The sequence below is a fragment of the Rana temporaria genome, chromosome 4 (assembly GCF_905171775.1).
Source record: "Rana temporaria chromosome 4, aRanTem1.1, whole genome shotgun sequence".
In the NCBI taxonomy this organism is placed as follows: Eukaryota; Metazoa; Chordata; class Amphibia; order Anura; family Ranidae; genus Rana; species Rana temporaria.
The window spans coordinates 204,216,065-204,242,370 of NC_053492.1; the positions used below are offsets into that span (position 1 = coordinate 204,216,065).

A 26,306-nucleotide genomic window follows, 5' to 3' on the forward strand; every position below is an offset into this window, starting at 1 on the left:
ACTTGGCATGTGAATCATTCACAATACTGGACATTCGTTAATGAAGCATCATTCCAGTCAGGTGCCTCTTCACCCCCTGGAAGGCTACAACTGTGGGCCTTTCATGCATGGGCTATGGCCTATTTAGTTGAGATAAAGAGATATTTGGCCAATTTCTGCCGTGATGCAAATAGGGAGTGAATTTGGACAGTGAAATAGGTCCAGCCAAGCGTCCCTGCGGATGGTTCTATGAAAATCCAAGACCAGAACCCTACTAGTTTTGGGCAGGACCACCAGGTATGCAGGGCGCCTGCCCGCCCCATTGTCCACAATCACAGAAACATCTGCCACTACTCCCGGAGGAAGCATGAGCTATTTGAGCAGGGATCCAGTACCATTGGAATAGGATTTTGTAGGCTGCTTCAAGTGTGTTTGTGTTCGTGAGCATTTGGCGACAATTTTCTATGCCTTACTTTAATCTTCCAGTTCTATAGTGGACTGGAGGTCCCGTTGCCATTGGGACATATAAGAGAGGGATGTGGATGTTGGGCGTCCATTCAGTGATGCACGGAACGAAACCAGGGGGTCATGTTTGCATGCATGTTCAAAGAAAGTCTTTCGTTGAATGAAAAGGAACTAGAAAAAAAAAATCGTGGACCCGGGTAGAGCCATGAGAAGTCCGGATAGCTTTGTTTCATGCCATTAATTTTGTTGCTAGCTGCGATTGGTCAGTGATCACATGGTACAGACAGGTCCAATCACAGCCCATCTGTATCATGTGATTAGCTTTAGTCACTGAATAAATCAGTTTAATTCAGTAAAAATGGTTGATTATGCTAGTGAAATTCACTGGTATAAGCAATCATGTTGTGTAAAAAATAAAAATAAAATTGTGTATATAAAAAAAACAAAGACATACTGCACTGGTGACCGTATGGAAGAAAAAAAAAAAAAAGGTAAGCCCCATCAAATCTACCTGTAATGGGAGAAAGGGGGAGCAAGCCCTCCCCCAGACCATATGGCCTCCCCTTTGAGGACAAGGGCCTCCTCCCCACAACCCTGGTCAGTGATTGTGAGGGTCTGTGGACGAGGGGGCTTATCGGAAATTTGAAATCGCCCTTTAACAAGGGGTCCCCCAAATGCCACCCCCTCCAACGTGAATAATTTTTTTTTGTATGCAAGTATGTACCCCATACTCATCCATATACAGTGCCTTGCGAAAGTATTCGGCCCCCTTGAACTTTGCGACCTTTTGCCACATTTCAGGCTTCAAACATAAAGATATAAAACAAATTTTTTTTTTGAAGAATCAACAAGTGGGACACAATCATGAAGTGGAACGAAATTTATTGGATATTTCAAACTTTAACAAATAAAAAACTGAAAAACTGGGCGTGCAAAATTATTCAGCCCCCTTAAGTTAATACTTTGTAGCGCCACCTTTTGCTGCGATTACAGCTGTGAGGCCCCGTACACACGTCCGAGAAACTCAACGGGCAAAACACATCGTTTTGCTCGTCGAGTTCCTTGTGAAGCCGCCGAGGATCTCGGCGAGCCAACTTTTCCCATTAACCAACGAGGAAATGGAGAACATGTTCTCTTTTTGGCCCAACGAGATCCTCGTCGGTTTCCTCTGCGAAAAGTGTGCATGCGGTTTTCTCGGCAGAATACGTCTCCCATCGAGTTTCTGGCTGAATTCTGTGTACGGGGGCCTAAGTCGCTTGGGGTATGTCTCCATCAGTTTTGCACATCGAGAGACTGAAATTTTTGCCCATTCCTCCTTGAAAAACAGCTCGAGCTCAGTGAGGTTGGATGGAGAGCATTTGTAAACAGCAGTTTTTAGTTCTTTCCACAGATTTTCGATTGGATTCAGGTCTGGACTTTGACTTGGCCATTCTAACACCTGGTAATGTTTATTTGTGAACCATTCCATTGTAGATTTTGCTTTGTGTTTTGGATCATTGTCTTGTTGGAAGACAAATCCCTGTCCCAGTCTCAGGTCTTTTGCAGACTCCATCGGGTTTTCTTCCAGAATGGTCCTGTATTTGGCTCCATCCATCTTCCCTGTCCCTGCTAAAGAAAAGCAGGCCCAAACCATGATACTGCCACCACCATGTTTCACAGTGGGGATGGTGTGTTCAGGGTGATGAGCTGTGTTGCTTTTACGCCAAACATAACATTTTGTATTAGTGCCAAAAAGTTCGATTTTGGTTTCATCTGACCAGAGCACCTTCTTCCACATGTTTGGTGTGTCTCCCAGGTGGCTTGTGGCAAACTTTAAACGACACTTTTTATGGATATCTTTAAGGCCTGGTACACACGATAGGATTGATCCGCGGATACGGTCCTCCGGACCGTGTCCGCGGATAAATCCTCTGGCGGATTTGGATCCGTTGGCATGTACTCACCATCGGATCCAAATCTGCGCGGAATTCAACCGCGGTGACATGTCGCGCTGTCGCCGCGGCGAAGTGCGCGACGCTGTCATATAAGGAAATCCATGCATGCGACGAATCATTACGACGCATGCGAGGGACTGGTTCAGACGGATCGATCCGGTGAGTCTGTACAGACCACCGGATCGATCCGCTGGAGCCGATTCCAGCGGATAGATTTGTTAGCATGCTAACAAATTTTTATCTGCTGGAAATCGGAAATATCCGCTGGAACGTACACACCAGGGGATCTATCCGCTGAGATTTTTCAGCGGATGGATCCTCTCGTGTGTACGGGGCCCTAGAAATTGCTTTCTTCTTGCCACTCTTCCATAAAGGCCAGATTTGTGCAGTATACGACTGATTGTTGTCCTATGGACAGAGTCTCCCACCTCAGCTGTAGATCTCTGCAGTTCATCCAGAGTGATCATGGGCCTCTTGGCTGCATCTCTGATCAGTCTTCTTGTATGAGCTGAACGTTTAGAGGGACGGCCAGGTCTTCGTAGATTTACAGTGGTCTGATACTCCTTCCATTTCAATATTATCGCTTGCACAGTGCTCCTTGGGATGTTTAAAGCTTGGGAAATCTTTTTGTATCCAAATCCGGCTTTAAACATCTCCACAACAGTATCTCGGACCTGCCTGGTGTGTTCCTTGTTCTTCATGATGCTCTCTGCACTTTAAACGGACCTCTGAGTCTATCACAGTGCAGGTGCATTCATACAGAGACTTGATTACACACAGGTGGATTATATTTATCATCATTAGTCATTTAGGTCAACATTGGATCATTCAGAGATCCTCACTGAACTTCTGGAGAGAGTTTGCTGCACTGAAAGTAAAGGGGCTGAATAATTTTGCACGCCCAATTTTTCAGTTTTTTATTTGTTAAAAAAGTTTGAAATATCCAATAAATTTCGTTCCACTTCATGATTGTGTCCCACTTGTTGATTCTTCAAAAAAAAAAAAAGTTTTATATCTTTATGTTTGAAGCCTGAAATGTGGCAAAAGGTTGCAAAGTTCAAGGGGGCCAAATACTTTCGCAAGGCACTGTAGGTAGGGCAAGGATCTATGTCTGGGGGCCTCCAGATTATGATCAGCCCCCTGCCCACAGACCCCCACAACCACTTGCCAAGGTTGCGGGTAAGAGACCCTTGTCTCCATCAACGTGCAAAATACCCCCCATTTTTGAGTGTATGTGGCCTATTATAGTTCGAGGGGCGCTTGCTTGTCCCCCCCCCTTCCTGGCCTGCATGTTCAGATAAGGGTACTTTTTTTTTTTTTAAATGCGCGCACTCTTTTGTTTACATTCAGCTGTCAGTGGGGGCCGACGCCCCTTGATAACCCTTTAGTCGCTGCTAAATGCTGGCACAAAAACGCTAAAACACAAAAAGTCTTTGTTCTGAAATGTCTCTGCAGTTTATAAAAGCTCCCAGTATGCATGGATCCTAAATGTTATAAAAAGGAAAAAATTCTCCAAAAAGGAAAACTGGTCCATCACCCAAGGACACTAGCTAAACAAAAAAAATAAATATGGGCATTTCGTGGAGTGGACAGGATTGCATGGAGTGCTTTGGAGGTAGCCCTAGTAAGCTTTTTTGCCAGTGTCCAATCACCTGAAGGCAGCTGCATATACCCCATGGTCTAAGAAAGTTATGTACTGTATAACCGAAGTTTGGGCTATATAACAAAAAATACATATTCGAAAAAGAAGGGAGGGGAACAGGAAAATATGGGACTCTTAATGAGACGGAGGAAAACCTGCGTCTCTATCCCTAATAAAATGTAAATAAGCAGAAAATTGGGACTTTAAATGAAGCATGTTCAATGTGGCCAGAAAATTTGTCAATAAAAATATATATATGTATTTATTATCTGAACAGTGAAAAAACATATTGAATACAATTGATAAACATACAAAAAATATATACATTAAAGACCATTGTCCTAGCCAGTATAATAAAGCGCTAGACAGGGAAAAACAAAATATGTAAGAGACAGTGAAACTATGCCCACATATATTTACATACGAACAAAGCCTGGAACCTGCGAGACCCAAACCTGGAAGCTGCCTATAGTGTCCATACCGGGAACTGTGGTAGATTGGACCCAACAGGGAGACACACACACACACACACACACACACTGTTTGATGTGCAAAGGGAGGGGGGGTGAGGTGTTGGAAAATTGTAAATAGTTTGGGCTCCATTGCTGTGAAGTTCAAAAATAAACTATAAGTACCGTAAATAATAAAAAGCATACTACTTTCTAAAAAAAACAGGGGAAGCAAAGGAATGGAGCCCAACCCCAAAAATACTGAACATATCGATAAAGTAAAATGACCTATTTCCACAAAAGGGAAGACCGAAATCCAATAGCAGATACAGGGTGTGTGAGAGGTGCTGCAATATGGACAGACTGATGCCAAATGGAGATGTTATATGTGCTTAAACTACCCAAGAGGCCCTAATTGGACCAATCAGGAAGTCAAACCATGGATTGCAAGCATAATTTGTTCCGGAAGCATGCTTGTAATCCAAAACACTTGTATATCAAAACAAATTTTCCCATAATAATGGAAACGCAAATGATTCGTTCCACAACCATTCATTCATACTTCAGTTTATAGTCCATATAAAAAGATTATAGCAATGTGATAAATTGTGTAACCATAAAATGTTCATCCACAAATGGCAGCCTCCACAAGGGGATTAGAAGCAAAATCCAGCAAGAGCTACAGAGTATAAAAGAGAAGAGAGGCGCCTCTAAGTGTAGCAATATGGTTACATTTAATGAAGGTACAACATTGAGCAACTCACATGATTGATGATTAAAAAAAGAGGCACCTCTAAATTTGCAGGCATCCGGGGAAAGGGATCTACATAGACCAGGGATCCTCAAACTACGGCCCTCCAGCTGTTGCGGAACTACACATCCCATGAGGCATTGTAAAACATTCACAGACATGACTAGGCATGATGGGAATTGTAGTTCCTGAACAACTGGAGGGCCGTAGTTTGAAGACCCATGACAGACTGACGTCCTCACCGCTGGCTCTCACCGCTATCAGTCTGCAATTGTGACCAGCAAGACTACCACTCGTGGAAGGGATGACCATCAATGGCGGTGAGGAGAATGGTCTATGTGGACAGCTTTACCCCGGGATCCCTGCATAATTAGATGTGTGTTTTAATCATCAACCATGCAAGTTTCTAAATGTTGTACCTTCATTAAATGTAACGATATTGCCACACTTTGAGGCGCCTCTCCTATTTTATAATCAGTTGTGACATGACGCTACTCTTATATCAAGATATCGCTTGTATATCAAGTCAAAATTTTATAAAAACTTTTGCTAGTCTTGCAAAACGCGCTCAAACTAAAGGTTTTACTGTACTACTTTCTAGAAAAAGGGAGAAGAGAAAAGGAATGGAGCCCAACGCCCAAAAATACTAGACCTATGGATAAGGGGAAATTACCTATTGACACAACAGGGAAAACCAAATACCAATATCAGATACAAGGTGTGTGAGAAAGGTGCAGCCTCCAGGTTTGAGTCTTGCAGGTTGCAGGCTTCGTTCATATGTGAATATATGTGGGGATAGTTTATTACTGTCTCTTACATATTATTTTTATTAATTTTCCCTGTCTGCACTTTATTATACTGGCTTATTTATTTTTCTCTATTTAGATGTACCCACCCGAGGAAGTGGTTTTTAGCCACAAAACATGTCGGGCATATCTGGATGCATCTCATGTCTTATATAGACTTCTGTTTGATATTAGCTCAGTTGAATTTATTATTATACAACTGTTTCGAAAATCACAAACATGGAGGGCAATCTTTTATGCCACATTTTGTAGTGTACTTTTATGCCATGATCCATTTCTGGGACACTGGTCTTTAATGTATATATTTTTTGTATGTTCATATTGTATTCAATATGAGAGTTTTTCACTGTCCAGATAATAAAATATATATATATATATATATATATATATATATATATATATATATATATATATATATATATATATATATATATTTGACAAATTTTCTGGCCACAACATGCTTCATTTAAAGTCTCAATTTGCTGCTTATTTACATACATATTCACCTCCATGCTGCAGCATCAGACAGATGCTGCAGCTGTGCTATGCCATCTCTAATGCCGCGTACACACTATCGTTTTTCAGGTTGTAAAAAAATACTTTTTTTTTATGTCATTAAAAACAATTGTGTGTGGGCTTCAGAGCATTTTTCGGGTTCTAAAAAATGGCCCAAAAAAATAATTCGAACATGCTCTATTTTTTTCACGACGTTTTTAACATTGTCGTTTTTAAGGTTGTAAAAAAATGGTCGTGTGTGGGCTTTAACGACGTGAAAAACCTGCACATGCTCAGAAGCAAGTTATGAGACGGGAGCGCTCGTTCTGGTAAAACTAGCGTTTGTAATGGAGTAAGCACATTCATCGCGCAGTAACAGACTGAAAAGCGCGAATCGTCTTTTACTAACACGATATCAGCAAAAGCAGCCCCAAGGGTGGCGTCATCCGAATGGAACTTCCCCTTTATAGTGCCGTCATACGTGTTGTACGTCACAGCGCTTTGCTAGAGCATTTTTTTTCACGATCTTGTGTAGGCAAGGCCGTTTTAATGATAGGGCTGAAAAAAAAAAAATGATCGTGTGTACGCAGCATAAGCACCAGGACTCAGCAATCACATAACTGCCGATTTCTCAGTTCTCCATCAGCTTAAAGCATTGAGCAGTGACTGTCAGTCACACACACTCTCTGCTCTTCCTCACTGGAGCGCTGGAAGAGGGCAGGCGCAACCAATTTCAGTTCTCAGACACATGTCAAGAGGCAGAGCCAACCGTCATTTAGGCAACTAGATGGATCCCAACAATATGGTCAGGAAGCTTCCAGAGCCTGGAGCAGCTCTGTGACAACTGAATGCAGGTAATAGTCCACCATAAGTCGACTCATCACAGGAGGAGAACAAAAGTAAGTGCATTCCTTTGACCAAAAAGTCAAAGGTATTGAAATGATAAAAACACGCACAAAAGATGTATGGGAAAGGTACACGTTTATTCAGATTTTCACATGTAGCTCTCTGACAAACAAAAAACTGAATATAGAGACATATTTGAAGCGGATCTACATGTACAGGCACAAATATATACTTTTAAACAGTCTCAACATATGGAATGTATTTACAGAAATAAACAACCAGTACAAATCACTGTTAATTGTCTTGTTTACAGATATTGATTTCCCGTCCCACTTTGTCTCTGTACACTTTTCTGTATACTTCCCCCCCAAAGCCCATTGTTACAAATATAACTTAAAAACCAAACATGGTGCGGGTTCTAGGTTTATAAATTTTACTTTGGTTGTACATAACAGACTAGAAGAACTAAAACTAGCCATACATGGATCGCAATTTGTTTTGGGGCTGCATGGACCAGATGGATTTTGATCCTTGTATGGGCATCCTGGTTTTAAACCGCCAATAGACATGCCAAGGCTTTGAACTCTCGATGTCAAAATTATAAACATTGCATAATGAGTATTACATAACGGTTTATATGAAATACTGTATACATCTATGGAGAGCCCGAAAATACTGCATCTTTTAAAACAGGAATATAAAATACATTCCCCAGGTAGACATTTGCTTGATTTATAAAGTTCCCATGCCATCAAGTGGCTTGGCCAGTTTGCATTCACCCACCATATGAAGGCAAATCATGTTACTTCCAGTTGCTACTTGTCTATTAGAAAAATGTGTCTCTATATCAGGGAATCTGACCAATTTTCACCATATAAATACTGTGGCTGTTGCATGTAAGCAAATGTGTTCAGGAAGGCAAATGTTCTTGAATTCACCCAAATTATATAGACAGACATTTTTCCTTGATAAAAGATTTCTAAACAAGAAGCCCCAGAGTGGACATTCGACAGACATTATGGGCTCATGCACACAGGAAGAAGAAAAAAAGAAAACACTGCTAGGGGCATCTGGCTTTTGTTATTTTTGTTATGCCCATGGCTGCATGTTATTTAATGTGGCTATGCACATGCATATATTCATGTGTGTATTTGTGTTCAGGGTCGTTTGGAGAGTTTATGCTCAGAGACACCTAAATTATGCATTTATGCTTCTCCCATACCTGAACAGAGTGAAGCCTGCCCAAAAACATTTGATATTTTCCACAGCTCCATCCTGTCCTCTTCTATAGGATGGACCAGCCGTTTAGACACATGCCTCTTGGTGGAACATGAGAAAGCTCCACCCTTGTGAGCCCTACACTTGTGTATTGCTATCTTGTTGCCGAAGATTACATCAATGGCGGCCACAATCTTTTTCCAGGCAGAGCCACCGAGTTCATCTGCTCAGTAGACAGTACAGTGTGCATGTGTGGGGCTCGGAAGAATGATGCCACTCCTTCCCGTAATGGTAGAGGGTGATCAAAATGGTTGGTTCATCTTAGAAAACGAGGACAGGAGGGAGCTGTGAAGAATCACATGTTCAGGGCAGGCTTTAAGCCATTCACAAAAGGCCTACCGGTATGGGAGGAGCATGAATGGATATTTTTAAAAATGGATAGATTTAAAAATTATGGAATAGTGTTCATGGACTGCATAGATTATATTTTAAAGGTGACCTAACCCTTTATTTACAAGATTAAAAATGGCAAATAGAACAGCAACAAAGCAACTAATCCGAATTCAATTTTACTTGCCCACCCCTTTAAGTATAAAAATAAAAACAATGTAATTGGTTCCAAGTATTTAAAGTGTATTTCCAAGTTTGCAGTCAAATGTAATAAAACTACTATGTTTGTTACATGTTCCCCAATCACAGGGCATTACAAATATTTAAAAATCCTTGCTTACATTTTCACATGTTTTTACCCAAGAACTCCAGGACCAAAAATCCTATTTGGTTCTTCCTGTGTAATAAGGGGGACTAGGAAGTTGTGTTTGCAATAATTAACCCCATCTGTACGTTACTGGCATATTTCATAATCACTTGTAAACTGGATGCGCAGGACTGTCTGTTCCACCAAAGGTTTAAAGATCTGACGTTAGGTGGTGTATTGTTGGTTAACACAATTAAAAAGTCAGAGTTTGTCCATATAGCCGTCTATTTAAAGCAACAGAACCTGCCTATAGTATAGTTTGTATAAATAAGGGCTCTTAAGAAATCAATTAAAGGTTTAAGAAAAGGAAAAAAAAAAAAAAAAAAAAAAGGAGGCATGCGTTGTGAATGAGAACACAAACCTATAGTGAGGGTCTCAATTTTGATTGGAAAGGTGGAAATACACTTTAAGTGCACCATTCTTTCAGCAGTGCAATGCACTGATGCCACCAAGGTTTCGCAATGCAGTACACTGGTTGTATGGTTTCCTGTGTTGATACATCACTCCGCTGCTGCAGTAATTCCAAAATGCATCATGTAGGAGATACACAAAAGTTGTCTTCCATGCATAAATCCCAATTCCAGCAAAAACTTACTTTTTAATCACTGAATAGATTGCAGAATTGTTAGAACCTGTGTTAATGTTTCATGTCCCAACAGAGTGGCAAGGTGTTACCAGGACAGAAGGTTATTGTTAATCGTCTTAACAAGGACATAAAGATAGTTAAAAAAATAAATAAAAAACTTCAAATTCTTTCCTCCTTAACCCATAAAATATTGGTTGCTAATGGATAAAGGATCACTGATGCGCTTGTTGTCTGTACATAAAATGCCTCCATCATCTATACAGAACTATTCCTTCATGCACGATTTTGAGCCCAACACATGCAACATGGGTACACATAGGATATGAGATTGTCAACATTTGTTCAGCCCACAAAATGGCTTCTCAAATAGTGTTTGAACAAATTTAACTACAGATAAGAAATGCAACGATACCTACAAAACGTCAAGCTAGCAAACTAAAAACCGTAAAATGCATTAAAATATTTATAGAAATCTGATGCCTTTTTGAACAGCGTTTCAGTTTAGGAAATCATTCATCAAAAATGTATACAAAATGCTAATAAAACAATCTTTAAAATCTGTATGGCTTGCAACCAAAACGACTAGGGAAGCTGCATGTCTCATATCTGACACTAGGGGATAGGCTATATTGTGTGCATATACAGTGGTTTGCATACATTCATATTTTTGCAGCAGATAGGGAAACAAAGTAGAAAAATATGTACTGGACATTTTTGTTTAAAGCCATCTATTGGGTTTCCTTTACATTTTTGTAGGCATAATACAATGGAAATTTAACATTTTTCACAAAATATATTACATCAGTTATTTCTACAATACCTATTTTTTTACAAAAATTTTCCTCATTAAAATATTGATCTAATTTGCACATTATAAGACATTCGTTTGATTAACGGGAATAGAGGCACAGGGCTTTACTACTAGGAAAGCCTCCTTTAAGAACACACTGTACATCAAAGTATAAATGTATGTTACATGAGTAAAGTTTTTATTAACAGTCTAAAAATTTACCTAAAAACAGATTGGCTGTGTTCACAAGACCTCCAAGATGCTCTGGAGGATGTAGCTCAACCAGAGAGATCTCCACCTGTCAGTTAATACCACATGCAATATGTCTATACCCAGTCATTGCATTGGCGTCACTGCCGCTATGCAAATAAAATTAACTATGTATGTCCATTAACAAAGACGGCAAACAAAGCAGTTTATGAAACACCTATATTTATGGGACCATGTCTACGGTTTAAGAAAGTGTTAGAGAAAACATATTTGAACCATTTTTTTTACATTAATATGCATTTTTAATGTAATAGAAATAACCTCATCAGTGTTTAATTTATTTAAAGGCCTTATTTATGTTCATATCAGGGTTGCCAACTTTCAGTAAATTTACAGTTTGTAAAATCTGTAATTTTTGCATCTGTCCATTATGGACGTGTAGTCTGTATGTCCGTAATGGATGGATTTATTGACGGTTGGCAACCCTGGTTCATATATGTATTTTAATGCAAGTTTGCCAGTTTTTTTTTTTCACTGAAAACAACTTTTAGATGGCGTATGTGGTTATCCCAGCAGGTGTTAACTAGGTTCTTGAGTTAACTTGTTAGATATACAGACAGCCACTACAAGTAGAACTTTAGAATCGGAACAAGGAATACCCTGATAAGAATATGGAACCGCAAACAATTAAAAATTAGTCAAAAATTACCCGTTAAGAAAATTACAGTACCTCAGAATGGATATACACAGAAAATACCCTTGTATCACTTCTAATTTTTTCCGAAACTGGATTGACCAATGCCCGATATCTAAATTTGCGCATCCCTGCACATTGGAGTTTTTTTTTTTAAGAGCAAGATTTATGCAGCCATTATAGCTTAGCTCACTGCTAGGTCAACAGAGCGGATTGCTCACCCTGATAGTAGAAAACATATGCCGATTACTGATTGTTCATGTGAATTGTACCACCGTAACTCAAGAAATACCAGCTAAAAAATGTGCCTATTTTGTCTAAGCTAAAGCATTTTGCTCAGTACTCATTCTATGAAATATCAGCTATATATTAGGGGCAAGTGTGAAGAAAATACTATATTACCAGGTAAGTGTTTCAGGGCAAATTAAAACGTTTATAGCTGTAAAAAGTGTGACTTGGAGACATTATAAACCTTCCTAACTGTACCTTGTTTTTCACAAGATGTGGATTGATCATGTAGTTTTATGATTTCATCTGCTGCTCTGTACACACAGCCTATAGTAGAGAAAATCTTCAAATTTCTGTGTCAGAATTTTCAGTTTCTGTTCAAACATGACACGCACGGTTTGGCTCTGCACAGATTAATGCATGACCTGTGTCTGTAGTGTGAGAACCGACACTTCCTCTGAAGAAACTACATATCACACTGTCCTTCAGTCTAGTACTAGTGCAGGTAAGTGTTAAAACCGTAATGAGATCTGTCAAAGAAAGAGGAATTAACAAAGATCTCACCATGCTGGAAGAGGAGATGTGTTATCACATTAGCACTCCCACATTTGGGATGCAACATAGAGGAAATGGCTAGGCATGCACTGGATGCTGTGGAACCCAGAGCAAGAAGTTTACTCTCTCTGGTGAATAGGGTAAGGCTAGTTGCAGCAATACATGTATATATGGGAACTGATCAGCCATGACACTGCAGCCACAACTTGTGAGCCCATCATTACAAGGCAAACAACATCGTAACTATAAATACGCCAATACCTAGTTAAAACAAGGAAAACATTTGAAAGTGGACAATGCCTTAAAAGCGAAACTCCAGGCAAATAGGCTTGAGCTTCAAAGACAAAAGTACGCATGTAATGGTTTACCAGTTAAACAAAACAGTTTGGTAATCAACAAGCCTTGGATTGAACAATGGAGTAGCAGCACACAAATTACATCTTTCTGCTCTCTCTTCCATAAAACAGGCTCAAACTTCTGACTAAGAGCACTGTATAAAGAAACAGAGCTCTGGCTGGGTCAGAGAAATGCATTGCAGCTCTTGCCCATTCTGATTGCCGCTATGCAGGTGATAACAGAAGACTGGCATTAAGACCAAATTCCAGTGATTTTACCAAACCTATTTAAAAGTAGTTTTTATTTAATTTGCCGTAAAATCCTTTTCTCTGAATTCAAGGGATACAGCTTGATATTTCTAACAGTAGTAGTTGTTTTGGTTTGGTAAAGTCCTATGAACTAAAGGCCAGGCTGCATGAAGCTATAATCTCTACCCACCTCATATCTGCTTGGTTGTAAAAGCTGTCCAAAGAGGAAATGATAGCATAGGATGGAAGGAAGCTGTGTTCCCCAATGGACCCCAAGAAAAGAATTATAGGGGACTTCAAAAACTCTCTGTATCATGCATTGGAGGGAGACAGCTTGATAAGCAACTTTAGGATGTCCAATAACAGTTCAAACTGAGGAGCAGGAACAAACACAGGAACTAACCAGAAAAAAATGCCCAGGACAGAACAGACTACTTCTGTCACCACCACAACACTCCTAGTGTGCCACAATTTTTGATTTAAGCCAGAGCTGTAACACAGTCTGAATAAACCTAGATTATGTGACAGGTCAGAAGTGGGCCCCAGTGCATTAACCGAAGACGAATTGGTCTTCGATCAACAACACTATATAGACAGAAGGTGCAGAACTCTGCCCCAAACCAGAAGTCTGGCATCTGTAGTGACCATATTTCAATGCAAGGAAAAAAAAAAAAAGCTGCATGATAAGGACAGAAGCAACTTAAAGTCAAGATAAAGACTTAATGTGTTCTATGCCATGAGAATGTTTTGTTACAAAGGTCTGTTGTGGAATTGAGAAAACTGGACTGCTTCAACAGTGGATACTTTCAATCACAGTGGTAGCATGCAGGTCCTTAGGTCTGAAGTTGCTGTAGCTCATTTTGTAGTTTTGTCAACTTCTTTCTGTAGCCTTAGAGGTATCCAGGATAAGGCCCAAAATACTCAAAGCAATGTGATGGATTCTGTCCCAAGTCCTCCAAGGTCTGCATCATGAGTGACACACAAGGTCAGAGAGGTAAGTTTTCGTAGCATCAGATCTTCCAGGTATCAGATGACTGAAATATCTGAGATGAAGACCCAAAAAAAGAACGAGAAGCTTTGCGACTACTTTTATGGTAAGGCAAGACCAGAAGAAAAAAACACAAATTATTAGTGGTCGCTGCCAATGACAAAGTGGTAAAACCACTAAAAAAGTATGAAGATGTACTACCTCTCTTGCACCCATGTGAGAATTCCAAATCTCTGCAAATGTTGTCAGATGTTTCCCCACCTCAGATGGATTTTATAGCAGACCTTAATGCGGAGGCATATTTATACCCCGGCTTGGATCCTTGGTATACCACGGACACTTAAAACCCCCTGAGCTCCAGCATGAGTAAGAGGATTTGTAGGTCAAGGAACAGGAGTCAAACTTGCATCTAGCAGAGAGACAGCACACCAGGAACCACTTACAAAAAAGGAACTGTTGCAGGTGAACATTTAAGTATATGAGAACTGAACCCAGATACCATGAAAGAGGAAGGAAAGCACAGCCTTAATTAGAAATTCTACACATTTCTACAGTGGTGGTATGGGGTCACCCCTTATAGGAAAGGGAGGTACTCTGCATCCAACAAAGCAGCCTATGGATGATGTCAGGACCATAACAATGATCTCTATCAGAACCTATTGGAAGAGACAGTGGTGGGAGTTTTAAACCGGACCTTGGCAGCATTCCAGCTCTCTCCTCTGAGCACAGGAGACCACATTTGTAATATTAATTATATATTAGTAATTGTAAAGCCGCTTTTGTGTCTGTGCAGCAGGACAGTAACATAATCACATTTAACACCGAGCAATAATCAAAAGCCAGCAAAAAAATAAATAAAAAAATCTGGCTGCAGTAACCTAAAACTGTTTTACCAGATATGGTAGTCCAAATCCAAGTGCAAAAGTGGTTTCATACATGCGTCCCAACACTGCTGCCTCAGAAGTGAGGTGTTATTAAGGCTGAAGAGATAGGGAGGTGAGAAATTGAAAATGGTAATTTGGGCATAAAGCGTAAAAACAGAATGTTACTGTGCAGCCTGAAATTGAATAAAAAGGAGGGTATACAGTTCCAAAATAAAACACAGCTTGTACATACCAAAACTATATAAAAAGGTATAAGTAGAAGATCTCAGCCAGTGTCAGCCTAGTCATGTGCAAACCACCTCAAGAGAAATAAGAGGAAAAAGCCTTAACACAACCCATGGTCTACTAGCCACTTACAAGAATTGAGCCTTCAGAAGTAGGGATAGGAGCAATGCCACAGCTCTGTTGCCAATAACTCAGCAAGGAATCACCAGATAAACTGGCCTGACCTTAATAGCAGAGTCCTGCGATTACCGAAAAACAGATGGTTTTTCACTGCCAACTGCTGGCCTATAACAGAATACCATTATACTTAAATAAACGTGGAAGACCTATGCTCAGTGGTTAACTGGAGAAGCTTCCAGGATTTCCAATATTGGGCTTGAATGTAGCCAGTAGCTGTTGAGAGCAAAATAAGAGAGCTTGAATAAGATGGACGCAAGAAAAGACGCATTCAATCTCCCAAGGATGCTAAACGAAACTAAGCAGTATGAGGAGACAGTCTTAAAGGGTTTGGGCTTCAGTTGTCTACTTGCTTAGTGTCCATTTCTCCTCTACGTGACAGTATATTCCAGAACTGTGTGTCCATCAAATGGACAATAGAGAAAATACATTTAAAGAAATATATTTTTTTTAAATCAATACATAATTACTTTAAATAGCGTCTAACATATATGCCTGGAGTTCCACATTAAACCATTTCACAGAAGGCTGATTGTCACAGACAAAAGTCACAGGTTGTTGGATCTGTATGTGGTGATAAACCATTGTAGTCTGACCCCCAGATATAAAACTGAGCAGCATGCTCACAGCTAAGCAGACAAATAAAATATAGTTAGATGTTCAACATTGTGCAATTCTATAAAACCAGTCTATTGATCAACGTTATATCTATGTGCTCTCTGCTCCTTTGTAACCATGAATATCACACTGTACAAAGTAATGCAGCTCCTACTGGCTGTGGGTGACACCCCTCTTATTTCGCAGTGCGATTCTGGTATGCAGGCTATTAGAGACATTTGTACAAAACTTATCAGTTTATTTGATGAATGTTGTTGGGAATTACATTAAAATTATTTTGTATGCTTTTAAACATTTTATTTTGGAGTGAATGGACTTTCCTGAACAATCACATTAACTGTTCCTCCCAATGACACCAACAATGGGGCCCAATTCTTACCAATGACACCAACTACGGTGCCCGATGATGGGACACAATTCCTACCAATGACACCAAAGATGGGGCATTGTTTACTACAACTGATGTTGGGACATTTTTTATTCCCGATGGCCAGTCTGGCCCCTCCTAAGGTCTAAAGCAGTGGTCATCAATCCAGTCCTCAGGGCCCACCAACAGGCCAGGTTTTATGCATTACCTTGGGGAGATGCAGACTAGAATACTGCAATCAATGAGCAGCAAATTATATCACCAGTTATCTTGCAAACCTGGCCTGTTAGTGGGCCCTAAGGACAGGGTTGATGACCACTGGTCTATAGGACAGTAAACCGGCCCTTTGTTTAAAAAGTTTGGAGGCCCCTAGTCTAGAGGACTGTAAAAGCAGCATTACTTATCTGAATCAGAGGAGCATACTGGAGTGGAGGATTGGGCAAGCAAAACTGCTTTAACTGTCCCCTAGGCTAAACAAGCAGTTAACCAATGCAGCGCAGGGACAGCCCCCACTGCAAGGGAGGACTCTAACTTTTGTCAGCATTTCATATTCCTGATGTGTCTGTTGTATCATGTACTTGTGTAAAAAAAAAAAAAAAAGTATCCTGTCCTCTTTGTATTGCTTCCTTTGTGTGAAATCTGATATTCCTGTCAGTTCCTCTGCTTTCCTTTTAAAAACGGACCACACAAAGCAGGAAAGCACAGCGTGGTCAGTTCTCTAGATATGCTGGAAACAGAGGGAATGTGTTTTTTCTTTTTAAAAGGGGGGGGGCATTATAATGCGTTTTTATATCTATACATAAATGTTTTGCCTTTCATTTCTATTTTAAACTGAATGGGTTGTTTTACAAGGTGAGAGTTTACAAACCCTTTAAGTACTCTCATACGTTCATTATATTGATAAATTATGGTCAATGCATCTTAAAAAGAGATCACATAATGGGGTAATATTAGGGCATTTATGCAATTTAAAAGAATCTGTCACAAAGTAAAATAACTGCGTCAGATTCCTCCAATAGAAAGCTGCCTTTCCTAGATTCCAAGAGCAGTAATGACCTCCAAGGCAAAAACTCAATAGGTAGAACCTCACTGCTTTGGAATCAGCACAGGCAAGTCCTGGACATGACCATAATGTCAATATTCTACTCAAAACCAAAAGAAAAAAAAAATAAAGTCTGTAAAGTCACTAATCTATGAAGCTCACACATTTACAGCTTAAAAGGTGAACTCTACGTTCTGCTAAAATGTGTGCTTTCTGGATTACACAAAAAAAAATAATGTCCATGAAATACATACATTTCTTTGTTGTAGCTGCATTATAACTTGCCAAAACATTGCAAAGGCTCAATCGACCTGAATGTTATTACAAAAGTTATGTAGTGTTCAAACCAGAAGTGCACATTGTACCCCAGTTGTAGTTCTTGTACTAGTTCATAAACAATCCAAATAAGTCTGGAGAGTTGGAAAGTTTGTACAAAAGTGACCATAAAATACATAACTCAAAAGCGAGAAAAATATGCTTGGTAAATACAGAAATATTTATGCTATGATGGGAAACCCTTGTGGATTTGTTAAAGAAAATGGTTTTCCAACAAACTATTTCACAGGCCGTAATGTGCTAGATAAAAGGCTAAACTCTAAAAACACATCACTAGTTTGAATTTGAGAAAGCAATTTTACAATCTAGTTCAACCTATATTAAAGTTACAGGAAGAGACAATTGCTGAAAGTGAAGCTAGGTTTAAATCCCAAACTGCATGAAAAATACCATACATTTACCTTACCAATCACAAAGTTCTGTATTAGTGTATCCAGTGCCTACAGCGGTAATACAGTTGAGAAGTACAGTTTGAAGATATTGATTCATCATTAGATTGCCAATTCAGCAGCAAAAAATAGTATTTAAGTTTTGCTTTATGTAGGTAGTTGTGGATTCAGCAACTTATTATATGGCTTGGACATGAATATTTATTCATTTAAAAAGGGGCATAACATTTGCACTTTTTATATTCTTTTTGCACTCTTGGTTTGAACACACTGTACACCTTTTTTGGCCGCCTTGTACTGAAATGTAGTACCTAATAGCTTTCAAATGCATCACAATGCATTAATAAGTGTCAAGAGGAGCTTGTAAGCAGCTGTAAAAAAACCGACACACTATGCTGTAACAGTAATCATAGAAGTCTAACCGTATTTATCCACGCTCTGCCATTCTTATCTTGGTTGGAAGCAACCATTTACCATTGGGCTTGTTTACTGGACATGAATATGCAATAGAGGTCTCCTGGTATTTTTGTTCACAGGCAACTGGGGTTTCCAAAACTAAAAGCTCAATTAATACTAAATGAGTAGTTTTAACTCTTTGCTGTGGCTACCATGACCAGATATGAGAAATCCAAGAGCTTAAAATAAGAAAAAATAAATAAAATTATAAATAAAAAACAACCCACAAACCAGCCGCTAGCTCACTGAATCCCATAAAAAAAAAAAAAAAAAATGTTCAAACATTTTAAGGAAAATAAGTATTTAAAAAGGAAAATGTTCCAAGACTATAAACAATATCTGTGTGTGTCAGTAACATGTCATGTCTGTGCCATTATCTACAATTGGAATAGGTAAAAATACCTCATGAATATTAAAGTTTCCTCTGGAGAAGAAGTCCTGTTCACCTTAAATCAACTGATGGTGTTGTCCATCTTGATCATTCCTTGAAGTGAAGAAAAATGAAGGGCTTTCCATAATTCAGATATTTGCTGCCTTCTTGATACCTGGTTGCAGAATATGAAGGACCTTTGCCAATAATGAGAGGAGGAAGTAGTAATTGTTCCTTGAAAGGTTTAGTCTATAACTCCTCATAACATTGGCGGTCTACGATGCACATAGTATATTGCACTTTAATAAATTCCTGTGCTTTTGGGACAGATGGCAAACCAAATGCAACCTAATTTAGAAAAGTGCTCAGAATAGTGATAACAAATAGAAAAATGTGTGCGTGTATGTGTAACTTTGAAGTTAATTAAAATTCAATTAAAACTTTCTGCAGACATAATGGAGCTTCACATGAACTGTTCCCCTTGTGTGTTGGACAGAGGTCCCCTTATGAGTGAGTAGTGGGAAGCAGAAGTGCACAAAATGAGAAACCAGTGGCTACCGAGTTCAAACACTGGTTGGGGACAGCTGTTTAGGGGGGGCAAGGGCCAACAATGCCTGGACGGTTCCTGAAACTTCTACAAGTCCGGTCTCTTCAAGGATGTGGAGAGGCAAACATAGGCAGTCCTGGGTTGAAGTAATGAGAAAAGAAAATAGAAAATCAAAATAAAAAACAAAAATACACTCAGACGCATGCAGATGTTAAACTAAACCATAAATTGACAAAATAAACATATTAACAAAAAAGAGGGGGGAACGAAATGTGATGCCAAGAAAACTAGATGAAAAATCAACACACCATGCATTGGGAATGTAGTTGGCAAGAACATGAACAAAAAAACAAAAAATACTATTAGTGTGATAATTAATGTACAGTTGTAGAGGAAGAATTTTTTCAAAGGCCAGGAAATATGTGAAGGAGGTATAGAACAGAGTCTTATTCCCCATGCCAGATACCATAAAGAGCTGGAAGAAAAGATAGAAGCGACTCATGTGAAGTCTATTGCAAAATTTATTTAGAAAAGTTAAACTGAAAAACAAAGTGCAATTGGCAAAACAGAAGCATGACAGAACATTATATAGCAGTGCTCTGCATTCTCCATATTATATGCTCCTTGCTGTATACCAACAGACTGCGCTAGGTCTCTCTGCCAAGACTGGACAGTGAACCTAGTTACAGCCCAGTACACTGCAGTAGTATTAATTCCGGCGACACACGCAGTCAGATATCCATCTTAAAGTTTGTTTTCTGTCACATCAAACTGTACCAGCAGCTACATGCTATAAAAAAGAGTGTAACTGAAAACTGGTATTTAGCACAGCATACCTCTTGCCCCCCTTTTTTTTTTCACCGACAGATGAACAAAACCTGACAGTGTATATATTAGGTTAAGCATAAGTAAGGCACACAATCCTGCAAGTTCATCCCCAAGGTTATGACAATTTTTGTGTTGAATTGTATGTATGCAAGCTAATGACTTCCATTCTCAAGTAACTTCTAAAATCAAACTGGTTTTATTCTACACAGCACTTGCAGGACAAATAAAATACCACTAAGTAAAATGCACTCAAGTTTACTGTTGGTGCTGCTATACTGCTTTATTGAATGGTTGTGCTTTAGGATATCTGCCACAATGCTGCAGGACACTTTAGGAGGCAGCCATATTGTTGCTTTTAGACATCAAGTGAGCGCTAAACTAGCACACCATTAAAACCAAAATCAGGTTTACTTTTAACTTTCAAGAGTTTGCCTAGGCCAAGCTTGAGCAAATAAAGTAAACCTGGAGTTTGGCATTACATAGGGAAAAAGGCAGATAAAGTCTGTGCTCATCATCATTTAACAGCTTCATTCTATGCAGTTTTAGTACACAAAACTTTAGGTCCAGATTGCAGCATAAGGAGATCACATTCACCTCATTTCTAAGCTTTTATAACATTTGCTCAGTTTCTTCTATAAACATATTGCTGTGTTGTAGAAAGCCAGGATATACAATCAGTTTGTCATGTATCATCATGAGAATACTTCTACTGTATGGAAAAATTCTTGCCCACAATCAAAGCATTTTTTTTTTAAATACTCAAACTTAGGGCAGTTAAAATTCAGCTCATGATGAATTATAGTCCCTTTGCTAGGAGCTTGAATTTGACGTGAAAAAAACATACTGAATATATATATATATATATATATATATATATATATATATATATATATATATATATATATATATATATATATATATATATATATATATGAATTCTTGCTCTCAGTAACGAGATCCATTTCCTGGTTTGCTAATGCCCATTATTTATCTTCTTACATCTTTACCCACCATGAGAACTAAATATGCCAACTGCTTACACAGCTATCTAGAGTTCAAAATAAATTGGTCATAACAGAAATACAAGAATGCCACTAAAAATTCTAGTTTTCTGGTTGTCATGTTGCTCTTAATATTAAAACAATTTGGTAATATGCAGATCATAAAGAACAATGTTTAAAGTTCTGATCTGAATATTTGTTTTTGAGTCAGTAGTATTTGAGAAAGTGGATTAGTATGACAGCCAGGCAGCAAGTATTTTCAAAAAGATTAACATTACTTTAAGCACTCATAACAGATGGCTTTTCAATAGAGATCTGAATACGTATGATGTTAAAGGGTTTCAATTTCACACACTAGTTTAAATTGGAACTTCATGCTAGAAAATTAAAGTGGGCAGACAGGCAGGATTTTTAATGCAGAAGAGACATGATTTGTCTCTTTTGCATTAAAGCTACCTACCTGTCTGTCCGCCCCTGTACAGTAGGCTGCGCACGTGCAGCTCAATGCACAAATTCAGCAATGCCGAAGCCGACAGAACTCCTATGCATGCGGGGGAGTGACATAATCTCGGCCCAGCCAATGAAAGTGGCTGGCAAGCGAGACCCTAAAAGCAGGACGATCAAAGACGCCAGCATCCAGTGGGTAGTCCAAGGATAGCGCATTGCTGGAATTAAGGTAAGCATAGTTCCGCTTTAAAAAAGAAACCGGTGCTTACCACCCAAAACCCTGCTTACTCTTTGGTATTCATAAAATGCAGGCTGCTGTGTAAATCTTGCATTGTCCCCATGGTGTATTTTCTGCATTGCACAGGAGAGGCTGATCACACGAAGGCCAGTTAACATACTGTAACTGGGTTCTCCTCCTCCTGACACTTTCTTACATGCATTAAAATGAATGGAGCTTCACTTGTTTTCAAATTCTGAAGTTAGGTATAATGCACATTCATAAAACACATGGCTGTGCTTTAAATACACAAACCAAAAAAAAAAAAATGTGTGTATAAATGTGCTGGTCTGAAAACTACATAAAAATCTATACAAAGCTCATAGAATGTTTATATAAAAAAAAAGTGAAAATGTGTGTATACAAGTGCCAATAATCTATCCAAAATCAACTTGTGTTATCCAAAAACGTTCATATGTTGCACACAAATAAATTGTAAAAAATATTCAAATGAAGACCAAAACGTATAAATAGTCCCAAGTGAAAAAACAAAAAACAAAAAAAAAAAAACACACAGTATAGTAATAGTAAAATAGTAGTGCAAAAATCAAGCTTCTTCAATGAAAGCGTGCTCCAAGTGAAACCACACAACCCTCCGCCTTCTCCTACTGGGTAAACGCTCATCAGCAAAAACAAACTAAAGCTCACCTTTTGAAAAAAAATAAAATGCACATTTTTTTGGAGGTAAAAAAAAAAAAAAAAGAGCAGTGACAATTTTTAGTGATTTTGCACTACTGGGGATATATTTTGTACATTTGTGTGCAACATATGAGCTGTTTTGGGCAAGTTATTATTATCACTTTTTCTTTTTACACATTTTTGATAGAGATTTTTATTGCAACGTTTTATCACATTTGTATTCATTTTTTAGGTAGTTTTCAGAGCAAATCATGTATACACATTCTTACGCCTTTAGATCATTCAGGGTGCAGGCAGCTAGAGTTAGAAATCCATAAAAAAAAACCAAAAAAATAAATAACAGTATGGCCACAGTAAATGCCATAACCCCACTTTAAAAATGGGATCCTCTGTGCTGTGACCATTAAAGCAACACACATCTTCACGCAAGGTTGGATGTAATAAAGAGTGAATACACTGTGTGCATGTTAAGCCACAAATTCACCACTCCCCAGCCAAGTGATATACTAGCTGGCAGGAGGAACCAAAAGAATGTGGTGGGGCAATATGTATGCTACACACCTGAACGTGGGATACATGCAGTTGCTGGGCAGCAGTGCACAGGCTTCAGTAAGGTACATACATTCACTCTTATTTTACAGCCTGCCTGGCATGTACTATTATGTCCTCAGGACCTGAAGTTGGGTAAAGTAACAGCTATCCCATAGATATTCAAGGAAAATCTGACGTTTTCATAGGAAGTCTAAGATTGCAAATATGCGATCCAATTTTAAAAAGCACCAGCATCTTGTTTAAACTGTGTTATTACTGAAATACACGGGACTGGTATCGGACAACCAATGCGCATGTAAACCAATGGCCTGGAGTAAACAGTTTATTTGCCTGAACAGAATATATTTGTTGCTCTTTGAAGCTGGAAGAAAATACAAATAAAAAATCAAGTCCAGCTTTTGGCAGAGGCACAAGAGTTGAAGCAAGCTAACAGTAGTCAAGTTGTTTATCCATGGATTAGTGGGCTTTTTGCCACATTCAGTACTCCACTGCTGAAAAAGGCAGCTTACTACAAAATGGACCATAAGAAAAATGAATAGAAGAGTTATTTCTAGCCTGAACATTCACCAGTAAATCACAGTTGTAGAGGTCATACTGTTTTGCACTGTTGGCTTTGGTGGCAGTAGGATTATTGGATAGCCGAAGCTTAACACTGGATTGTGCTTTATAGCATTGCAAATTGTGGAGGAACTGAATGGGAGCATCACGATCACACCCACCCCAACAAAGGTTAGTAAGCTGGTTCCCCTGTCTTCATGCCTGTGTCCAGAAGGTAAGAAGCCAGCGATAGAGCAGGTAGAGGAGAAGCATAAGGGTGCAGTAAAAAACCCCAAAGCCCAGGAGGTGGAAGAGAGCAGGTGGTTGTGAGCCTTCTCCAAATGAGAGGAGACTTTCCAGAGTCCCCTTAACGTTGCAGAGCTTTAGCTGAAGAATATCTGAAGGGAGACAAACTTTGTCCTGTCCAGGGGGCAAGCAGGAAGGGAAAAATAGAAATGCAGAGTCAGTCATGCAAACACAACCATGCAGTTAGAGAGTCACATCACTGCAGATACTAGAACCCTGACAAGAGAGAGAAAGACAGAAAATGTAGTAAAACGAGCAGTGATGTTCTTGGTTTGCCAAACTATGTTTTTGTTTTATTAGAAAACAAAATAAGAGGTTAATGAATACAAAAATAACAGTTACTGTATAGTTACAGTTGTATGCAAAAGTTTAGGAACCCCTGACAATTTCCAAGATTATCATTTATAAATATTTGGGTGTCTGGATCAGCAATTTCATTTTGATCTATCAAATAACTGAAGGACACAGTAATATTTCAGTAGTGAAATGAGGTTTTTTGGATTAACAGAAAATGTGCAATATGCATCAAAACGAAATTAGACCGGTGCATAAATTTGGGCAACAGAAAAATCACATCAATATTTAGTAGAGCAGAAATAACAGCCTCCAAACACTTCCTATAGCCTGTGATGAGTGTCTGGATTCTGGATGACTGTATTTTGGACCATTCCTCCTTACAAAACATCTCCAGTTCAGTTAGGTTTGATGGTTGCCGAGCATGGACAGCCCACTTCAAATCACCCCACAGATGTTCAATGATATTCAGGTCTGGGGACTGGGATGGCCATTCCAGAATATTGTACTTGTTTCTCTGCATAAATGCCCAAGTAGATTTTGAGAAGTGTTTTGGGTCATTGTCTTGTTGAAATATCCGTCCCCGGCGTAACTTCAACCTTGTGACTGATTCCTCAACATTATTCTCAAGAATCTGCCGATATTGAGTGAAATCCATGCGACCCTCAACTTTAACCAGATTTCCAGTACCGGCACTGGCCACACAGCCCCACAGCACGATGGAACTTCCACCAAATTTTACTGTGGGTAGCAAGTGTTTTTCTTGGAATGCTATGTTCTTTTGCCACCATGCATAACGCCCCTTGTTATGACCAATAAACTCAATCTTTGTTTCATCAGTCCAAAGCACCTTATTCCAAAATGAAGCTGGCTTGTCCAAATGTGCGTTTGCATACCTCAAGCGACTCTGTTTGTGGCGTGTGTGCAAAGTGTGCGGAATTGTTGAAGGATGCACAGTGACACCATCTGCAGCAAGTTAATGTTGTAGGTCTTTGGAGGGGGTCCGTGGGCTGTTTTTGACCGTTCTCACCATCCCTCGCCTTTGCCTTTCCAATATTATATGTGCCTGCCAATTCTGTCCTTAACAAGAACTGTGCCTGTGGTCTTCCATTTCCTCACTATGTTCCTCACAGTGGACACCGACACTTATATCTCTGCGATAACTTTTTGTAGCCTTCCCTTAAACCATAATGTAGAACAATCTTTGTTTTCAGGTCATTTGAGAGTTGTTTTGAGGCCCCATGTTGCCACTCTTCAGAGGAGAGTCAACGAGAACAACAACTTGCAATTGGCCACCTTAAATACCTTTTCTCATGATTGGATGCACCTTTCTATGAAGTTCAAGGCTAAATGAGCTCACAAAACCAATTGTGTGTTCCAATTAATCAATGCCAAGTAGTTAAAGGTATTCAAATCAACAAAATTACAAGGGTGCCCAAATTTATGCACCGGTCTAATTTCATTTTGATGCATATTGTGCATTTTCTGTTAATCCAATAAACCTCATTTCACTACTGAAATATTACTGTGACCTTCAGTTATTTGAAAGATTAAAATTAAATTGCCGATCCAAACACCCAAATATTTATAAATGATAATCTTGGAAATTGTCAGGGGTTCCTAAACTTTTGCATACGACTGTAAATAGTATACATATCCCTTACCAGTATTTGCTGATCTTCAGCAATATTGTACTGCCATTACTGTATCAATTGCTTCTATGCTACACAAAATATTCTATTCTATATAGTCCCCAAAATAATTTTTACATAATGCAAGTTTCATTAGTCACTGTGGAAAAAATAATGCTATAATGCTTCCTTTCTATGACTCTTCTAGATAACCATATCCTAGTATTTAGTAACATATTTTGCTATGCAACACACAAAGACTGCTCTTGTCTGGCTCAACTATGTACAGAGTGACATCATTATATAGTGGGGAATCCTCAATGCAAATCATTAGGCAATTTCAATATGGCTAGACAGATCTGCAGTACACAGAGTGACAGAGGAACTGTTTGAGACAGTAGGCTGT

At 39.0% G+C, this 26,306-nt stretch overlaps 1 protein-coding gene across 10 annotated transcripts in view; it reads right to left on the reverse strand.

Moving 5' to 3' along the window:
• Nucleotides 1–18,538: 18,538 nt before the first annotated feature.
• Nucleotides 18,539–26,306, reverse strand: part of LRCH3 (leucine rich repeats and calponin homology domain containing 3) — a 123,314-nt gene continuing 115,546 nt past the window's right edge. For 8 of the 10 annotated variants that reach the window (XM_040349730.1, XM_040349725.1, XM_040349734.1 and 5 more), the window contains one exon: nt 21,138–24,089. In XM_040349730.1, the coding sequence (XP_040205664.1) occupies nt 23,886–24,089 (204 nt within the window). In that variant the 3' untranslated portion in view covers nt 21,138–23,885. Of the gene's footprint in view, nt 19,525–21,137; nt 24,090–26,306 lie in introns of those variants that run through there. The other 2 variants (XM_040349729.1, XM_040349733.1) reach the window with 1 other exon arrangement.